This window comes from Elephas maximus, chromosome 4 (assembly GCF_024166365.1).
Source record: "Elephas maximus indicus isolate mEleMax1 chromosome 4, mEleMax1 primary haplotype, whole genome shotgun sequence".
Taxonomy (NCBI): Eukaryota; Metazoa; Chordata; class Mammalia; order Proboscidea; family Elephantidae; genus Elephas; species Elephas maximus.
The window spans coordinates 41,454,878-41,474,897 of NC_064822.1; the positions used below are offsets into that span (position 1 = coordinate 41,454,878).

The following is a 20,020-nucleotide window of genomic DNA, read 5'->3' on the forward strand; positions in this document are numbered from 1 at the left end:
CCACTTTTCATTCCTCCCACTGCCGTAGACCCAGCCCACATACAGGTCATCCTACAAGCCATGGCAGATGTTTCCTTGGATTGTGTTCAAGGCAGAACTGTAAAGTGCCTCTCCTGCATATCTACCTTCTTTCTATTGTCTTTCTACCCCATATTATTATGCCTACCTAGTTTCAGACAGCCCTGTAAGCTCCTTATTTTCTTCCTTTCTCTCCTCCCTCTTCTAGTCTCTCTGTCTCAGTCCTCCTCCCACCGCAAGGAAGTTACTGCAGAATTCAGTCTCCTTTTGGAGCGAGTGGGTGATGCTGGCTTAATCATAATATCGTCCTCTCGTCTTCTTAGCATTAATTCCAAATTCTTTAACCTGACTTTCAAATCCCTGTTTCCTACTGGTGACCAAGCCAGCCTCACCTCCTATGGTTTCACCATCATGCTTTATGCTCCAACCACACTGAAGTTCTTTAGGTTCCTTAAATGATGTCATGTTTCTGCTCATCTCTAGGCCATAGCACTATCTGTTTCTTACTATACTGCCTACTTCTTCATTGCCTGGAACATACAAGATACTCATATGTATTTATTGAATAAAAAAACAAAAAAAATCCACTGCCATCAAGTCAGTGAAGGCAACAAGTAATTGATTAATTGACCTATTGATTCAATCAGTTAGTCTCTAGCAGTGTGTTCAAGTATTACCTTCCAATGTAATAATGTCTCCTGTCTTAATTGTTTTATGTTGTGTGTTGGGATATATCTATATCACACAAATATATATATGTGTGTGTATGTAATTAGAGAAGTACAAAAGAAAAAGGACATATTCATTTTATCATGGGTAAGGTAAAGGAATACTTCTATGTCCAATTCAAAACTTTATTAACGAATAAATCATCGACTATCATTTTTCGTAGCTTTGCTGTAACAGTGTGTGCATCGGTAGCAGGCCAGAGCATTTCAAACACAATAGGTGAGGATGTTTTCATTTTTACACTTTTTTTTTATACTATCCTAAGAAAATTCAGTAATAAGCATTTCTCTGCACAGACAATGTATATCTAAAAAAGCCCTTTCTTAGTACCAAGATTTCTATTGCATATCTGGAACCTTCTAGATAAATATTATTTGATTAGTTGACATTCATATTATCTGTAAAAACATATGTAACTATGGAAAAATGACAATTTGTATTAAAAAATTATGAAAGCAGTTTTCTTTTATAGCTTGGGAAGTATTTTATAAGATTTTTTTCAGCCTATGTGTTGTTTTTGATCCCAACTATGAAAAAAATGTTTCCTGAATAAGCAACCTGAGGTGGTGATTCTTACCTCAGATAGAGCACTGCACTCACTGACTACTTTTCCTTTCCTGATTGTATTTACTTTCGTCTATCCTTCAGCCCTGACTGCTGAGGTGCAGTTAGATTCACTGAAACAAAAAGGAGCCATTAAACGAACACTCTTCCTTGACAACCATCAGTCCCATCTCATCTTCCCTCTTGTGATAAGACGGCAGAAAGCCCTCCAGTGCCAGGACCTTATCGTTTACCTTCGAGTAAGTGTTCAAGAAGTCACTTGTTTGGCCTCTAACACTCGAATCCAGATTCCAACCATTTTTCTCCACTTCCCTGTCACATTTGTCTACATAGATCCACATCTGTCTATTTTCATTTTCATGGGAGGAAACTGTAACTTAAGGTCGCACACTCTTCTTGACCGTTTCTTCAACTAACCTAACTATGCGTTGCTTCTAATTTCTAATGCTTCTTTTTGATTTGAAAAAATATCTCAGTAACGGTACTCAACTCAGGTGGCTTTCTAACTACCCCTACTCCACCAAAAACCTAAAATTTCAACACAATTTGAATTTTTATCCTACGTAAACTTGTTTTGTCAAATCTTATTAACATACATTTCAGAGGCAACTCAGGAAAACTTTTAGCGTTAACATTTAGGCATTCAAAGTTTTTATTAAAAAAAAATTTATTATATATTTTAAAGTAATTTTTTAATGAGAACTCCAAAACCCATCACAAAATTAAAAAGCCAAAACGTTTACAAAATAATGATCCATCTTCACCTTGCCAGTTGTAGAGTTGGTATCACTCTTTCTTATTTCCTCCACTCCTTTAAGGGACTTTAAGCGAGGGGAAACCTGGGGAAGGCCAAATGTTCACCAACACACTCTAGAATGAACAGTTGGGTACAGTGACCCTTGTATCTTATTGTGACCTCGACTGGCACACAACTGAAGGGAGACCTGCCGGCTACACTATCTGAGGTGGTCCTGTATGCTTAGTGCTTCCTGCTTGGTGCCACCCCTCACCCACGGAGTTCTGTTTCTTTTTCAGAGGGAACTTCAAATGTGCTGAAGATGTTTTAAAGTTCATGCAAGCCAGAGCTTAGTGTAAAGAGATAAGAGAGTTAAGATGTTTTCTCCCTCTGAGCTCAGGAAGACTCACACATTCTGCCAACTTCATGAAAATAAAATCCTAATTCATGATACTTTTAAGGGTGTTCATTGTACGTAATTATAATTTTTAACTTTGCAACTTGACTGATTCTGTGTGAATTGTCTGCGGAACCTGAAGATTTTCTCTGCAAGCATATTCCAATGAAGCCACAGCTCTAAATGTCTTCATCTCTGAACATATATTAATTATGGTGTCAGCGTATACTACGTAAATCAGCACGTGTCTAAGCCTGCTGCAGTGATAAGAACGTCATCATTCACTTTCATTGACTAAAGTCAAATGTTGTCTGCCTTTCACAGACTTAACATCTTGCAGCCATTTCACGAAGCCTTTCTTGAGTTTATGATTATTTTTCGTAGGATGAAACTGAATTCCGAGATAAATTATCTCCAATCAACATTAGTTTGAATTACAGTTTGGATGAATCCATCTTTAAAGAAGGCCTGGCAGTGAAGCCAATACTGAACTACTACAGAGTAAACGCTGTTAGTGAGCAGGTAGGTTTGTTCTCAAGCAGGCACCCAGTGTTGATTGTTTGACCTTGAGACTAAAGGCAGCTCTTTTTGTTTGCATTCCCACACACAAACATGTAGCAGTTGGGAATTTTCCCTAACATGTTTCCTGAAACACTGCATCGTTGTGTTTTCGGAAGTCCTTCCCCTTGTGCAACCAAGATTTAATTTGTTCAAAATGTGGCTGTAATGGAAGCAAGGCAGCCTGTAATCCTCAAAACATTGCCAGAGTAACATTCTTTATAGACGTTTGAGGATGAATTGGAGTTGGGCTATTATGTAAACTAGTCTTTATTGAGAGGTCACTGGGTTACATAGGGTGTATATATAGCTAGGGAGAATCACGTGTAGTGAAATGAAAGCCTTGGTTTCATTTGTGGAATTTTTAGTTACTTTCAAGAAAAAGGGATATGGTTCAAGTTTTCCAAGATATTCCTGATGCATGTTTTGCACGACACAGGCTCACATCCTGGTGGACTGTGGAGAAGACAATATATGCATTCCTGTCTTGAAGCTGTCAGCTAGACCGTAAGTTTAAATAAATAAACTTGTACATTAGATCTAACGAGATACAGGTGTTTATGTAAAGCTTCTCTGGAGAAAGTATACCCTTCCGACTGCTACAAAAAAATACACTGCGTGAAATTCTTGAGCTTGGCTACACTTTGGGTAAGCCTGAGGTTTGGGTCAGTTCTTTGTCCCTGGTGTCAAGTGACATACCCTAAGATTCCTGCCTGGGCCGTTTCATCTTTCAGCAAATGTGAAAAAAAAATTTTTGTTGTTTTTTCTTAAAAGTAAACTTGTCCATTGAGCGGCTCAGGTTCTACTTGCTTACATGCCCCTGTCAGGTAGGCAAAGGATGCAGGCAGCCTGGTTCCATCTACACTTCAGCCAGGCCGTTTTTTGCAGCACCTCAGGACAACTCCAGTAATCTCAAAAGCACCCTTAAAGTTATCAAAACAAAATCATTTTAATTTACTGAAAAAAATTTTTTTTTAACTGGCACTTCTTGGAATAAAGCAGAAAATGTACTGCTTTTTGTTCCCAAAAGAAACGAGACTAAGGTAAAACATCCGTTGGTGGAAAGAGCAGCTCTGTGCGCCTCTCTCTCCCAGGAACTATCTTACTGCCCGTGTTTGGAATCTGCTCACCTCCCAAGGGGACTTTTCCCAAACTTCACAGTTTAGCAGGTGTCAAAAGCAATAGCTTTGAGTCAGGGTCAGAAGTGAAACAGGCATTTCCAAATGTTGGTTCAATTTGAAGTTTGAAGTGAATCAAATTTCTTCCAAACCCTCTCTCAGCTATTTAAGATCTATTTTGCTACCTGTTTCTTGCCTGTAATCGTCTACTTTTTGTTACATGTCTCCCCCTCTTACTTTCTAAATCATCCCCCCATCAATTGCTCATTTTCCTCCAAGTAAATGTTTTCAGCGATGTACCAGAACTGCCTCATACTAGCTGATGGGCCAGTTGTTAACATTGCAGGAATTTTTGCTAGCAAGCTGTGAAGTTAGACTTCATATAAAGGAGGATTTACACCTTTGAAATGGGTAAATATTACAAACCAGGGTTGTTATTGTTTTTTGGGGGGTTGTGGGGGACTGGTTGTTAAACATTTACTTGTACAGCACCAGGTGAATGGTGTCTGTCCTTGCCATTCAGAGATGGTTCCTTGAACACTTCCCACCATCCACTCCTGATGATCCACCTTCTTTTCGTCTCAGTTTTGTATTCATCATCCTCCTTTTTCTCCCAGAGAAGTACTTAAAAGTATCTGCGAAGTCAGAGAAGCATAATCCCTAATGATTCTTTTTGAACTGCTTTTCTAGAGATAAGGATCAGGTAATCATTGGGGATGAAAATCACCTTATGCTCATAATAAATGCAAGAAATGAAGGGGAAGGAGCCTATGAAGCTGAACTCTTTGTAATGATACCAGAAGAGGCAGATTATGTTGGGATCGAACGCAGCAACAAGGTAATGCCTGCCAATTATCTGAAGTTATAGAGAGCTGGGTGTATTTTTGAAGTCAAGTAAATGTTAAAGTAGGGCCATCTTAGAGAAGGGTTTCTTCCTAAATAAAAGAGGACAAAATGGTACTTTGTTAAACATGATAGAAATGAGCCAAGCAGAGGCATGGACTTAAGCAGTGTGAATGTCCTTCTCTGCTATGTTGTTCTTGTTGGCAGCTACCATTGAGTCAACTCCACCCAACTCACGGCAAACCCATGCGTGTCGTAGTAGAACTGTGCTCCGTAGGGTTGTCAGTGGCTGGTTTTTCAGAAGTGGATTGACAGGACTTTCTTCCAAGGGGCCTCTGAGTAACTCAAACTTCTAACCTTTTGTTTGCGGCCAAGTGCGTTAACCATTTGCATCACCCGGGGACTCCTTTCTTTGCTACAGTGCAAAGATAAATTGGCCAAAGATTGACAGCTGAACCAAGGAAGAAAAGAAAATTGGCTGAGAAGAGGAACTTACCATAGTGATTGATAAACTAAATTCCTACTCTCACTAGCTTTTCAAGCCTTGCTTTGAGTTTCTTCAAGCTTCAAGCTCGTCACAGAGGCCTGGTTTTCATTATTGTTTATAGACAAAGGTCCAACCAATCCCTGCTGTGCACTGATAACGGGCTAGATGGGCACCGGCAAGAAAATGTGTTCATTTTTCTTAATTCTTGGTCTACCTTTCCAAGATCGTGACCAGAAAAGCCAAGCCTTCCTCACTTGCCAAGGCACCAATGCCCCTGACACTGATGCTATTTATAGTCTTTTGTTATCACAACATTAATCTTTCCACTCAGAGTGGAAAAACAGACCTCAGGATCTGTTTTTAATCACTTAATCTAGAAAACCACAATAAATACATTATAGAATAATAGAGAAAGTCCCTCAGTTTCAGAAATACTTAGACTCACAACTAAGAGCAGAGACCAAGTTTAATGTTTCTTTTATATTCATCACTATACTTTACACAGGACTAGGTATATCATACACCAAAAAACCAAACCAATTGCCATTGAGTCAATTCTGACTCATGGCGACCCCCTGTATGCAGACTAAAATTGCTTCATAGAAAACCCTTTTCAATGGCAGTGACCTTTCAGAAGGGGATCGCAGGCCTTTCTTCTAAGTCACCCCTGGATGGGTTTGATCTGCCAACTTTTTGGTGGTTAGTAGTTGAGCATTTAACTGTTTGTACCACCCAGCAACTCCAGGCACATCACACCATACATGCTGTTGAGTCAATTCTAACTCATAGTGACCCTGTCTGACAGAGTAGAACTGCCCCATAGGGTTTCCAAGACTGCCACATCTTTCTGCCATGGAGCAGCTGGTGGGTTCGAACTACCGGCCTTTTGGTTAGCAGCTGATGCTTAACCACTGCACCACCAGGGCTTGTTAGGCATATCATGGTGTTCCTTAAATACTTGCTGATGGATTCATTCACTTAATAAAAATTTATTAAATGCCTACGAGTTTCCAAATGCCACACACTCTGAGGAGCCTGCAGCATTGTAATGATTACATAGTTTAATGTCAGTTCCTCTAAAGAGATGTTTAAAAACTGTTGTGATGTTGTTATTTTTTAAGACATTTTAAGAAACTAGGGATTATAAAATTCTCTATTCAGGTTGGCAGTTTAAATCCACCAGCTGTTCTTGGAAACCCTATGGGGCGGTCCTACTCTGTCCTGTAGGGTCACTGTGAGTTGGAATTGACTTGCCAGCAATGGGTATGGCTTATTGGTTTTAGTCATAACTCCAGTCTCATGGTTTATATTTTAGTCAAACAATCTCAGTGGAAAAAAAGAAAGTCAGGTGAGTAATAATTACGTGCCTTTAACAGCCACGTAAAATCGTTAAGAGTTTCTGCTGAAAAAAAAATTTATAGAATAATACCATCAATAACTATTTAAATAGTGTGTTTTTAGTGCCTATTTGGTAATAATGGTGAGGTATAGATTTCTGTTTTATTTAAAAGGGCAAAATGCAGTGTGTTAATGTATTTGGAGACATTTTTACTTAATTCTAAAGTTGGATGCAAATTATACACAAACAATTGCAAAGATGAAGCTCAAGTATATTATTTTAAAAACTGTTTCAGGGCTCAACTCATATTTGTATTTCAATTTCCTGCGTGCCACCCCACCCCACCCCTCATTCTCCATCCCCAACTTCATGAAACAAAGCATCTATTCTAAAATGTTCTTCTTTTAACAAACATCAAGTTTACCATTTACCCTGTTGCATGGAAAACATGAGGGAGCCCTTATCAAGTCTATCTTTGGCTGGAGACCTTACAACACACGCCCATAATCGCGAATGGGTCCTTAACTTTTCCTTTATCAATTTCCCTTGGGCCTCTGTCTTTGAGTTTTACATAACTAAGCCACATTCTAATTTCTTCTTTGTTTTTAAGCAGTTTGAGGTTTGTGTACCTTTTTATTTGTATCCAATTTGGATTTTTTAAATTTTTCTCTCAAGGGAAAAGGCATTAGGGATTATCTGATGGTGAATTTTATTTGTCTTTTGTTGAAAACATTCATCTTTTAGCAATTACAGATGCTGACGCTCATCTTTTTCTCTAGAGACCTTAACTGAGTCAGCCCTTACACTTCCCTTAATTTTCCTGGTAATAAAGGCCTATATGCTTTATCTTGGAACTTGTACAATGCAATGGGAGGAGCCTGAGTGGTGCAAATGGTTTGCGATTGGCTGCTAACCTAAACGTGGGCAGTTCGAACACACCCAACAGCTCCACAGAAGAAAGACCTGATGATCTGCTTCCGTAAAGATTACAGCCAAGAAAACCCTATGCAGCAGTTCGACTCTGTAACGCATGGGGTTGCCATGAGTCGGAATGGACTCGACAGCAAGGAGTTTTTTTTTTTTTTTAATGAAATAGGAACAATAAGAAAAGGTGCTTAGAATGTAAGAAAAAAAGAAAGAATAAACCCGAGAATGAACAAATGGAAACTGGTTTCTGAATTCTGTTGAAACAAAAGACAGACCCAAGCCTGAGAAGGGGATGCAGGCAAAGGCAGATGTCACCATGTCCGCGCTAGCAAGTCCTATACCTGAACTGTCTTTTCCACATAAACACCTAGAAGACAGAGGCAATACTTCACCCCATCAGTGTTTTAATCAGCTTGTTGCATGTAGCCAAGAAGTGGCATACAGAAGCATTTACTGTATTTTCTAGCACATCGGTAGCTATATTTACATCCAATAGGTACCAAACATCTGTTGATTGATTGATTAATTTGGATATTAAATAAGAAAAAGATATATTCAAAATCCTTACAAATTCAGAATACTGTTGTCTGATGGAAAGTAAAAAGGCATTTATTTTTCAGAATTCCAACTCTATTTTAATTGTAATTTCACAACCATAACTCTAGAATATCTTAACTTTATAGGCCACCAACCCTATCAATGGTCTGCATCCACAGCTTCTGTCCCACCTGCTATCCAAGGTCATTCTGCCTGCCAATAATCTGGGTCCCATCCCTCTACCATTTCAGGGGTCTTGCTCCACCAATAACCCCTCCTTCCTGGATCATCAGCCTCCCCCCTCTACTGGCTTCTTCTCGTGGCAAAAACAGTTGTTTTATCACGCTCACAGATTCTGTGGGTCAGGAATTTGGACAGGGCACAGTGGGGGATGGCTTGCCTCTGCTCTACAATGTTTGGGTCCTAAGTTGGGGAAACTCAAAGGCTCGGTGACTGGGAGGCGAGGATCACCAGCAGTCCCTTTCACTCACATATCTTGGGGTTAATACTAGCTCTCAGCAAGGACCTCAGCTGGGCTGTCAGCCAAAACACCTACAGATGGCCTCTCTATGTGCCCCCTTTATGTGGGCTGTCTGGCTTCCTCATAGAATGGTGGCTGGGTACCAAGAGGTAGCATCCCAAAAAAGTAGGATGGAAGTACTTGGCATTTGTTATTATCCAGCCCCAGAAGTCACAGAGCATCTCTTCTGCTTTACTCTTTTAGTTAAGGCAGTTACAAAGGCCTGCCTGGGCTCAGGCAGAGATCTCCCTCCCACTTGAAGGTTAAAGTCACATTGCTAAAAAGGGCATATAGAACGGGAGGTATTGTTGTACCCATCTTTGGAAAGTACAATATGCCACAATAATTGTATCATCCTCCCTTGGCCCCACATATCTTCCCATATCGTTCCCTTATCTCTATGCTCTTTCACAAACTTCTTTGAAAAGTTGTACTGTTAGTTTGTGTCTTCGAAGAAGCAAATGCCAAGAAGGGATTAAAAGTGCAATGATTTTACGAGGGGAAAAACTCATGTGAAAAAAATAGGGAGGGAGCTGGAGAAGACTGGCAGAGCCATCAAATTGTGCAAGGGACCCTGAATCTGCCCCCTAGTGAAAGAAAGAGGGAAGGAAGTTTAAGTGGAAGTATCCTGGAGTACTGTGAAGTCTAAGGAAGGTTCTGCAAAGCACTTGGTCGCAAGGGTCCTTGAGTCAAAGGCGGTTGTCAGGGGAGCCCCATGTCTCCCAGGAACAGGTCTGCTTTTATAGCCCTGCTGTGCTCAGTCATTGGTGGGGAGCAGGCCGTAGGGGCTCATGGTATCAGAACATAGTATCACGTTCAGAGTACGACTGGAGATTTCAGTCCATTAGGTCCCCTGTAGTAGGAGTTCTGTAGGCCGCTGCCACAGCTGTCTTCTCTTTTGCGTTACCTCCCTCCCACCTACTCCTCAATACCCTGCAGGCTGAATTCTGCCCTTACTACCCTACTGAAGCAACTGTCCGAGTTCACCAAGTTATCTTTGTCTTCAAATCTCAAACACATTTTAGTCATCACCTTACTTATTTACTCACCTGCATTTGACTCTGTTGGCCAACTTCCTTCTTGAAAGACTTCACCTTCTCTCTTTTTTGCACTACACATTCTGTGTGGATGTTTCATCCACTCCATGGTTTCAGTTGCTGCACCTCTGGCGACTTCTCCCAATCTTTACCTCCAAACCAGATCACTCCTAAGCTTCAGACCATACATCAGGTGGTCCCCAGACATCTCCAGTCCCAGCCACCTCACGTTCAGCAGGTCCATAACTAGACTTTTCATCTTCCCACTCTCTCAGTCCTCCTCCTTTTCTATCTCAGAGAATGGTACAGCATCCACTAGATTCTAAAGCCTAAAATTAATCCTAAACGTCTCTGGTCCATGTCCTCTCTCCATCCAGCTGTCACTTCCTTCATCTAGGCTACCATGGTCTTGTGCCCAGATTATTGCAACACTCTCCTGTTCATCTCCCCACCTCCCTGCCTCCAGTGTCTTCACTGCAGGGAAAGTGGTCTTCCCAAAATATAAACCTGACCATATCACTTTCTTGCTTAAAACCCTTCACAAGCATCCCATTGCTTTTAGAGTAAAGTCCAAATTCTTTAGAGGACTTCTGAACCCCTTAATTATATTACCCCTGCTTTTTACCTCTTCAACTGTATCATTAGCTATTGATTCTTTCATTTACACACACACACACACACACAAAAAAAAACCCAGCCGAACTAAATTTCTTTTCAGTTTCTGGAATACTCATCTGGAAAGAATTTCTACCTGCTGTTCCTTCTCCCTGACACACTAACTCTACTTCCTCATCCCCTTTATCTTGCCTACTTCTACTCATTCTTCAGGACACAGTTTAATAATAACTGAGACTGCTCTAAGCTCTTACATGTATTTAATTTATTTAATCCTCATAATAGCCTTCCAGAGTACCTGCTAGCATCATCCCCGTTTTACAGATGAGGAGAAAATAAGCAACACATCCAAAGTTACACAGCCATTAAGTAGCAGAACCAGGATTCAAACTTGAACTGTTATGTCCAGGCCCATGCTATGAACCATTGAACTGAACTGCCCCCATCAGCTTAGAAGCCACCTCCTCCAGGGTGCCTTTTTTGACTGCATACATGTCTGTGTTTGTCCTCTTACTATGAATTTCCCCTATCATAAAACTTATCAAAATGTATTCTAATTATGTATTTCAGTTGATTGTAATTACTTGTTATGATTGTTATTGTATCGTAATTGTAAATTCAATGAGGACGAAGAGTTTTATTTATCAGTGCCTGGTGAATAGCAGACACACAGTAAATATTTTATTGAATGAATGAATGATATCCTAAGAGCTATAAATGGATTAGAGCAAGGGTGCCCTGGAAGAGCTAAGGAAAATAATCTGGAAATATCTATAAAAAACAAGCATTGTTTCTCCAACTCAGAGAGAGGAAATAAAGGTTAAAAAAAGAAAAGCAGTGGGAGGACACGAGGGGAGAAAACATCTTTGATAGATGCCAAAAAGTTATTTCTAGAAGGCTGAAAAAAATCTACATGTAAACTTTGTTTAGATAAGATAAAAAAATATTTTTTATAGAAGCTAAATCCTTGATTTATATTCAAATGGTACTTTTGAAAGCTTCAGATGGATTTCTGTTTTCACCCTTGAATTAATAACAACACAAAATATCTTTCCAAGATTAGGGTTAGTTATGTATCTTTAAAAACTTGAGCACGTGCTAACCTTACCTTTGAGAAGAAGGAACCTGACTAGTTTTTGAAAATATGTTTCTCAATGTCTTTAGGATACTAAGATGCCATCCAGGCAATTGGAGAGAACATTTAATAAATGGTGCTTCCAAATATCAGTGATGCATTCCTTTCTCATTAGTTGGAACAGAACTTTCAATGTGTATTTTGACCTGGATGGGTATTTAAATGCAATGAGGAGATCACTGAGCGATTTGTGTGGAAATTGTCAAATGGAAACCTAACTTGCTGTGTAAACTCTCACCAAAAACACAATAAAATATTATGGAAAAAAAAATGTGATGAGGAGGAAGAAGAGAAGAGGGAGAAAGACTTTATAGTTAGTTGTGTGCCTGTCTGTTTTGTTGCAGGCTCCTCTTTTAGGAAAGAGTAGAAGCTCCTCTGCCCTCTGTCTCCTGACACTGTCTACTGCTTTGTGCCTGACACTGTTGTAGGGACTGGGGGAGAACAGATATAAAACTCCCTGCCCTCCTGAAGCTTATATTCTCAAAGCGTGTGATTTACCTATAAGATTCATCCCATAGATTGTGATGTTTGTTTCATTTTTATTTGCTTGTTTATCTGTTTTTGTTAAAAAAAAAAAGGGGGGGGGAGAAAGGAATGGAGGACCATTTCTGAAACTTGTTTGAAAATCCAAGGTACTTCCATGTAGAAAATTTCAGTAGAGCTGACAGGTAGACAAATAGTCCTCATACTTGGGACTATCTATCCATAGACCTTCACAGGGACAGAAATCCCTAGATTTCTGTAAACTTCTCCTTTGTGAAAGCCCTCCTGTTTTGTGAAAGCCATCTTGTCTTTGGGAATGCTGAGTGACAGGTAATATATTGGTAGCACTTAACAAGGTGGAGCGAAATAATGGATTGATGTAAGTGGCAATCACTAAAAGCAAAGAGGCCTGGTGGCTTAATAGTTAAGCACTTGGCTGCTAACTGAAAGGTTGGTGTTTCCAACCCACCTAGTGGCTCTGGAGAGAAAGACATGGCAATCTGCTCCCATAAAGATTATAGCCTAGAAAACCCTGTGGGACAGTTCCGCTCTGTCACATGAGGTCACTGTGAGTCAGAATCAACTCTACAACACAAGACAACATCACCAAAAGCAGAGCAGAGCCATAGGGATGTTAGCTTTTGAAGTATGCAAAAGGAGGGCGAGGTGTAGATGCAAGGAGCATGAGGGCACCAGGTGGAGCAGGGAGCAGAGGGCAGTAGTTCAGAGATAAATCTCCTTTAGTTCCCTCGCTGGTCTTGTGTAACCTTGATAAATCCAGGTTATTTAGTGCATAATTCTAAGCCCCTCTTCAAATTTCAGTTTTTTTAAACTTTAATCAAAATACGACATGGGGAAAGGGGAAGACAGGAAGCCCTGAGTAAAACATAAAAAGTGTTTTCTTCATACCTTAAATATTTGGAGGACTGAATTAAGATTGACTGTGGAATCTCAAAGTGGATCCATGGGCCATGGCCTGGAGAAATTCATGTTCAAATGGTCATTGAGTCATATGATAATTAATATTTATTATCATTTCATTCTCCCAAGATTAATATAAGGAACAAATATGTTTCATCATTTTAAATTATTTATACCTTTCATGCCCTGAGTTTAACATTAACATTAGTGAAAATATTTCCTAAAATGTTCATATAGATACGGTATGAAGCATTTTCTTCCTCAATGAAAGGAGAGGTATGTTTATCCATCCAACAAATTTCTTTCTAAAGTTAAAACTCGTCTTTTTCTCTCCATTCTCTCTTCTGAGTTGATAACCACAAATTAATTCCTGCGCCTAGTTACTCTCACAGGTGTTTGAAATCAAGGAAAGCTTCCCAGGCCCTCAGCATCACTTTTGTGGCAGGATGTGATTTATTTTGCCCCCTGAACTCCACGCCGGTGTTCTTTCCCGTTACAGGGGCTGCGGCCACTGAGCTGTGAGTACAAGATGGAAAATGTGACCAGAATGGTGGTGTGTGACCTTGGGAACCCTATGGTGGCTGGAACAAATGTAAGAGAAAACCAGAAGCAGTGACTGCTTTCTATCTAATTGAATTTTAAAGAAACTAATGGAAAGCTTCCCAATTAGCACTCAGCAGCTTAACATACAGCAACTAAAACAAATTAGGCAGGAAATTACCCGGGTAGTGGGATTTAGTATTATAGCCTACAAAGACTGAATTTTTTTTTTTTTTTTTTTTTTTTTTATTAGCCGGGGTTAAACACACAAAGGTTGAATACTTTTATATGCTTCCTCTTTTGACATTGCTCCTACATACATATCTTTTAGTGGCAACACACATATGCAAATTATTTTCTTTCTACACAGTTTTTCTTTGAATCGTTTCCTTTGCATTTTATTACAGATTTTTCTTTGAACTGAAAAGAAGTGCAATATAAAGGACCTAAAGATTAAAACAGGTTTTTGCAAAGGTGATTAAATTAACTTTTATTTCCATATGTTCCCCCCTTACGAATATCATTCACAGTAGTTTCATATAAAGATAATTACTATAATCCAATTTTTAATTAGCTTTATCAAGCCTCTATTTCCCATGCATCTTATCTGAAGAATAACACAGAAAATCATTTGTAGCAAGAAAAAAAATTAATAATGATTTGTAATATGCTTGCGAAAGAATAATAAGTGGTTTGTTTCTCTTTTCTTTTTTTGTTTGTTTGCTTCCAGGTTTAGGAAATTTCCCTTCAGCGTTACTTGTAGACAATAAATTTATTTTATGCAATTACAAGTTTAAGTATACATGTAGTGACTTCTTGTAGGAAATACCACAGTGGAAATAATTATTTTATCAAGTCATAAACCAGAAGAAAAATCGCAAAACCTGCAAATAATACATGGTTAAATCTTATGTAATTAAATATACATATTTCTCTACTTAAAATTAGGTGTTTATGATTATCAATGAAATGCCCTGTTTGAGAAAAATTCCATGAGAAGTTATAGTTGGGTGGCTTTGTGTTATAACAACATTTCCCAAAGTGTCTTCCAAGGAGATAGGCCCTGGAGATAGGCCTTTCATTACAAGGGAGTTCTGTAGTCACCGCTGATGTGTGGGAGGCTTCGCACACATTCACGTTTTAAAGGTGCTGAGACATCCTGCAGCGAATAAACCGTTTAACCCAATGCTTCACACATTTATTTGAGCATTCGAAACTTTTTCTCAAATAATACTTGTTTCCAGCTTACACTTTAGGATATTGTGCTAGAACAATATAGTTGCTTTTTTTGTACTATCGTAAACTCAATCCTATCAATCATGGATATTTTTTAAATGTGTCAGACTGTAGTCTAATAAGCTCACTTCTTGAGTCAAAAAAGTAAATATTTAAATGAAAAGTACCTCCTATGATTATTAACCCATTACCCCTTGCTGTCAATTCCGACTCATAGTGACCCTATAGGACAGAGTAGAACTGCTCCATAGAGTTTCTAAGGTGCACCTGGAGGACTCGAACTGCCAACATTTGGTTAGCAGCCATGGTTCTTAACCACTACACCACCAGGGTTTCCATGATTATTAGTAGGTACCATATATTGATTGCCATCTGTATTATAAACCCATCACTGGATGCTTTTGTATATCATTTAATTTTCACAACAATCCTTTAAGTCATGCATTTCCCCAATTCTTATGAATGAGAACACAGGCTCAGAGAAGTCAAATGAATTGTCCAAAGTCACACGAGCCATAAAGGACGGACCAGGATTCAAACTAGGCCTAGCCAGAAAGCCCATGCTCTAGCCAGGCTGCAAACTTGTGAAAATTACTTAGGTAAAAGCTAATGAATTAACAGATGAAAGATCAAATAGGTTGTCTGTGCAGAGATATTAGAACACTTTTCATGATAATCCTTTGCTCTAGAAGCTCAGAAATCCTTCCACTAGTTTTCAAGAAAAATCCAACCACCTAATTTGATATGAAGGTACCTGCCTCAGGCCAAAGAGAAATGCTGTTCTCTTGTCCCTGTTTCAGTTAAATCTAAACCAGAGATCATCTGAGTTCATCAATAACTAAGGATAACCTTGAAACAAAACTGGCAGCCAGTGTCATTCATATTGGAAGGTAAACATGACAGTGTGGTCTTAACCAGGACTGTGTTTATGTAAAAGGATGTCAATCTATTTTACCAGCAAAATAACTTTTAGAAGTCAAGGAAGTAAGATGTTTGCATTTGTTTATTTCCGAGGTCCATAGTAGAGGAAGCCTAATAGCTTTCTTATCTCACCCTTTAATGCCCTTAAACACATCAAATTTTATTGCACTCTGTTTTGTTATAAAACACTTTGATTTATTTACTTCTTCATTTTGCACTTTAAAAGGCATACTCTCAATGGATTATAGCAAAACTCCAAAGGTAAAAGCAGTAAAAAATATTTAAAGAGAGCTAGGAATAGTTATTCCAGCTGCCATATATTTAAAAAAAAAAAAAGTTTTTAAATGACTTTTCCACTTTAACTTCACAAAATATTCAAGATAGTATTCAGAAGTTTTACTTTCAGATTTTTAAGTAGTTATTTTTCAGATAATACCTATAGTAACATAAAATATTTATGTCAACACAAGTCGCAAAAACATTCAAAATCTCTCAAACAGGTTAACAAAAAGTTCTTGGTTCAACAAAAGCTCTTTAGAATCCATACCTGGGATACTGGTATTTGGTACTAGTTAAGAACACTTGCCCGCACGAGTCTGTCAGTTTGTCGTACTGTGGGGGCTCGTGTGTTGCTGTGATGCTGGAAGCTATGCCACCAGTATTCAGATACCAGCAGGATCACCCATGGAGGACAGGTTTCAGCTGAGCTTCCAGACTAAGACAGACTAGGAAGAAGGACCCGGCAGTCTACTTCTGAAAAGCATTAGCCAGTGAAAACCTTATGAATAGCAGCAGAACATTGTCTGATAATAGTGCTGGAAGATGAGCCCCCCACGTTGGAAGGCACTCAAAAGATGACTAGGGAAGAGCTGCCTCCTCAAAGTAGAGTCAACCTTAATGATGTGGATGGAGTAAAGCTTTCAGGACCTTCATTTGCTGATGTGGCATGACTCAAAATGAGAAGAAACAGTTGCAAACATCCATTAATAATTGGAACCTGGAATGTACGAAGTATGAGTCTAGGAAAATTGGAAATCGTCAAAAATGAAATGGAATTCATAAACATCAATATCCTAGGCATTAGTGAGCTGAAATGGACTGACTCAGACAATTTTGAATCAGACAATCATATAGTCTACTATGCTGGGAATGACAACTCAAAGAGGAATGGTGTTGCATTCATCGTCAAAAGAATGTTTCAGGATCTATCCTGAAGTACAATGCTGTCAGTGATAGGATAATATCCATACACATACAAGGAAGACCAGTTAATACGACTATTATTCAAATTTACGCAACCACTAGGGCCAAAGATGAAGAAATAGAAGATTTTTATCAACTGCTGCAGTCTGAAATTGATCGAACATGCAATCAAGATGCATTGATAATTACTGGCGATTGGAATGCAAAAGTTGGAAACAAAGAAGAAGGATCAGTAGTTGGAAAATATGGCCTTGGTGATAGAAACATACCGGAGATCGAATGATAGAATTTTGCAAGACCAATGACTTCTTCACTGCAGATACCTTCTTTCACCAACATAAACGGGGACTATACATGTGGCCCTCACCAGATGAAACACCCAGAAATCAAATTGACTACATCTGTGGAAAGAGACGATGGAAAAGCTCAATATCATCAGTCAGAACAATGCCAAGGGCCAACTGTGGAATGAACCATCAATTGCTCATATGCAAGTTCAAGCTGAAACTGAAGAAAATCCAGGCAAGTCCATGAGAGCCAAAATGTGACCTTGAGTATATCCCATATGAATTTAGAGACCATCTCAAGAATAGATTTGACACTTGAACACTAGTGACCGAAGACCAGACGAGTTGTGGAAGGACATCAAGGACATCACACATGAAGAAAGCAAGAGGTCATGGAAAAGAAAGAAAAGACCAAGATGGATGTCACAGGAGACTCTGAAACTTGCTCTTGAGTGTCAAGCAGCTAAAGCAAAAGGAAGAATTGATGAAGTAAAAGAACTGAACAGAAGATTTCAAAGGGCCTCTCAAGAAGACAAAGTAAAGTATTATAATGACATGTGAAGCTGGAGATAGAAAACCAAAAGGGAAGAACACACTCGCTGTTTCTCAAGCTGAAAGAATTGAAGAAAAAATTCAAGCCTCGAGTTGCAATAGTGAAGGATTCCATGGGGAAAATATTAAATGATGCAGGAAGCATCAAAAGAAGATGGAAGAAATATACAAAGTCATTATACCAAAAAGAATTAGTTGATATTCAACCATTTTAAGAGGTGGCGTATGATCAGGAACCGATGGTACTGAAGGAGGAAGTCCAAGCTGCTCTGAAGGCATTGGTGAAAAACAAGGCTCCAGGAATTGATGGAATATCAGTTGAGATGTTTCAACAAACAGATGCAGCACTGGAGGTGCTCATTCGTCTATGCCAAAAAATATGGAAGACAGCTTCCTGGCCAACTGCCTGGAACAGATCCATATTTATGCCTATACCCAAGAAAGGTGGTCCAACCAAATGTGGAAATTATAGAACAATATCATTAATATCACGTGCAAGCAAAATTTTGCTGATGATCATTCAAAAATGGCTGCAGCAGTATATCGACAGGGAACTGCCAGAAATTCAGGCTGGTTTCAGAAGAGGACGTGGAACCAGGGATATCATTGCTGATGTCAGATGGATCCTGGCTGAAAGCAGAGAATACCAGAGGATGTTTACCTGTGTTTTGCTGACTATGCAAAGGCATTTGACTGTGTAGATCATAACAAACTATGGATAACATTGTGAAGAATGGGAATTCCAGAACACTTAATTGTGCTCATGAGGACACTTTACATAGATCAAGAGGCAGTTGTTTGGACAGAACGAGGGGATACTGAGTGGTTTAAAGTCAGGAAAGGTGTGTGTCAGGGTTGTATTCTTTCACCATACCTATTTAATCTGTATGCCGAACAAATAATATGAGAAGCTGGACTATATGAAGAAGAACAGGGCATCAGAATTGGAGGAAGACTCATTTACAACCTGCATTATGCAGATGACACAACGTTGCTCGCTGGAAGTGAAGAGGACTTGAAGCACTTACTAATGAAGATCAAAGACCACAGCCTTCAGTATGGATTACACCTCAACATAAAGAAAATAAAAATCCTCACAACTGGACCGATAAGCAACCTCATTGATTAACGGAGAAAAGATTGAAGTTGTCAAAGATTTCATTTTACTTGGATCCACAATCAACAGCCATGGAAGCAGCAGTCAAGAAATCAAAAGACGCATTGCATTGGGTAAATCTGCTGCAAAGGACCTCTTCAAAGTGTTGAAGAGCAAAGATGTCACCCTGAAGACTAAGGTGTGCTTGACCCAAGCCATGGTATCTTCAATCGCCTCATATGCATGTGAAAGCTGGACAATGAATAAGGAAGACCGAAGAAGAATTGATGCCTTTGAATTGTGGTGTTAGTGAAGAATATTGAATATACCATGGACTGCCAAAAGAACGAACAAATCTGTCTTGGAAGAGGTACAGCCAGAATGCTCCTTAGAGGCAAGGATGGTGTGACTGCATCTTACATACTTTGGACATGTTGTCAGGAGGGATCAGTCCCTGGAGAAGGACATCATGCTTGGCAGAGTACAGGGTCAGCGGAAAAGAGGAAGACCCTCAACGAGTTGGATTGACACAGTGGCTGCAACAATGAGCTCAAGCATAACAATGATTGTAAGGATGGCTCAGGACTGGGCAGTGTTTCGTTCTGTTGTGCATAGGGTCGCTATGAGTTGGAACCGACTCGATGGCACCTAACAACAGGAACAGTTGCGTTCTCTTACCAGGATGAAATTGTTACTCCTTCATCCCGTGCTGAATTGTTCTATGATGAAGACCAACATTAGACAGGCTTCATCACAATATAATGAGACCCCCATCACTGGGAGTATGCAAGCAATGGCTGTGGGATTATTATGTTGTCACTCTTTCAACAATGCTTATTGCACCCCTCCTATCTGCCTGGCATTAAGCTAGAGTTTAACATTATGAAGATGAAAATATCTAATGCCCCCTCTATAAGAAACCTCAAGTTAACAATATCATAGATTGAATAATGGGAGAATAGCAAAGAAAGAGACAGAAAATAAAGAGAAAACGTCTGCCTAGCTCATCGTGTGGGATTGGAGGATGGGTTGCAGGAGTTACCTCTTGTCCTGAGCTTTGCAGCATGAATAGGAGCTCTTCAAGGAGAAAAGCAAGAAAGCTAAAGGGCTTTCAAAGAAAGGGAAGAGCATGTGCAGAGTCATAGCAGCCTGATGGAAGTTTGCACATTTGGAATTATAAAGGAATTCGTTATGGCTAGGAAAGAAGAATATACGGGCTTT

The 20,020-nt window shown here is 39.4% G+C and overlaps 1 protein-coding gene across 2 annotated transcripts in view; it reads left to right on the forward strand.

Annotated features, from left to right (window-relative positions):
- The window catches only part of ITGA8 (integrin subunit alpha 8), a 227,043-nt gene that overhangs the window by 119,278 nt on the left and 87,745 nt on the right, over positions 1–20,020 (forward strand). Inside the window, exons 16-21 of one of the 2 annotated variants that reach the window (XM_049881924.1) lie at positions 911–966; positions 1,396–1,550; positions 2,829–2,966; positions 3,442–3,509; positions 4,811–4,958; positions 13,464–13,556. In XM_049881924.1, the coding sequence (XP_049737881.1) occupies positions 911–966; positions 1,396–1,550; positions 2,829–2,966; positions 3,442–3,509; positions 4,811–4,958; positions 13,464–13,556 (658 nt within the window). The remainder of the gene's footprint in view (positions 1–910; positions 967–1,395; positions 1,551–2,828; positions 2,967–3,441; positions 3,510–4,810; positions 4,959–13,463; positions 13,557–20,020) is intronic. The other variant, XM_049881925.1, reaches the window with a different exon arrangement.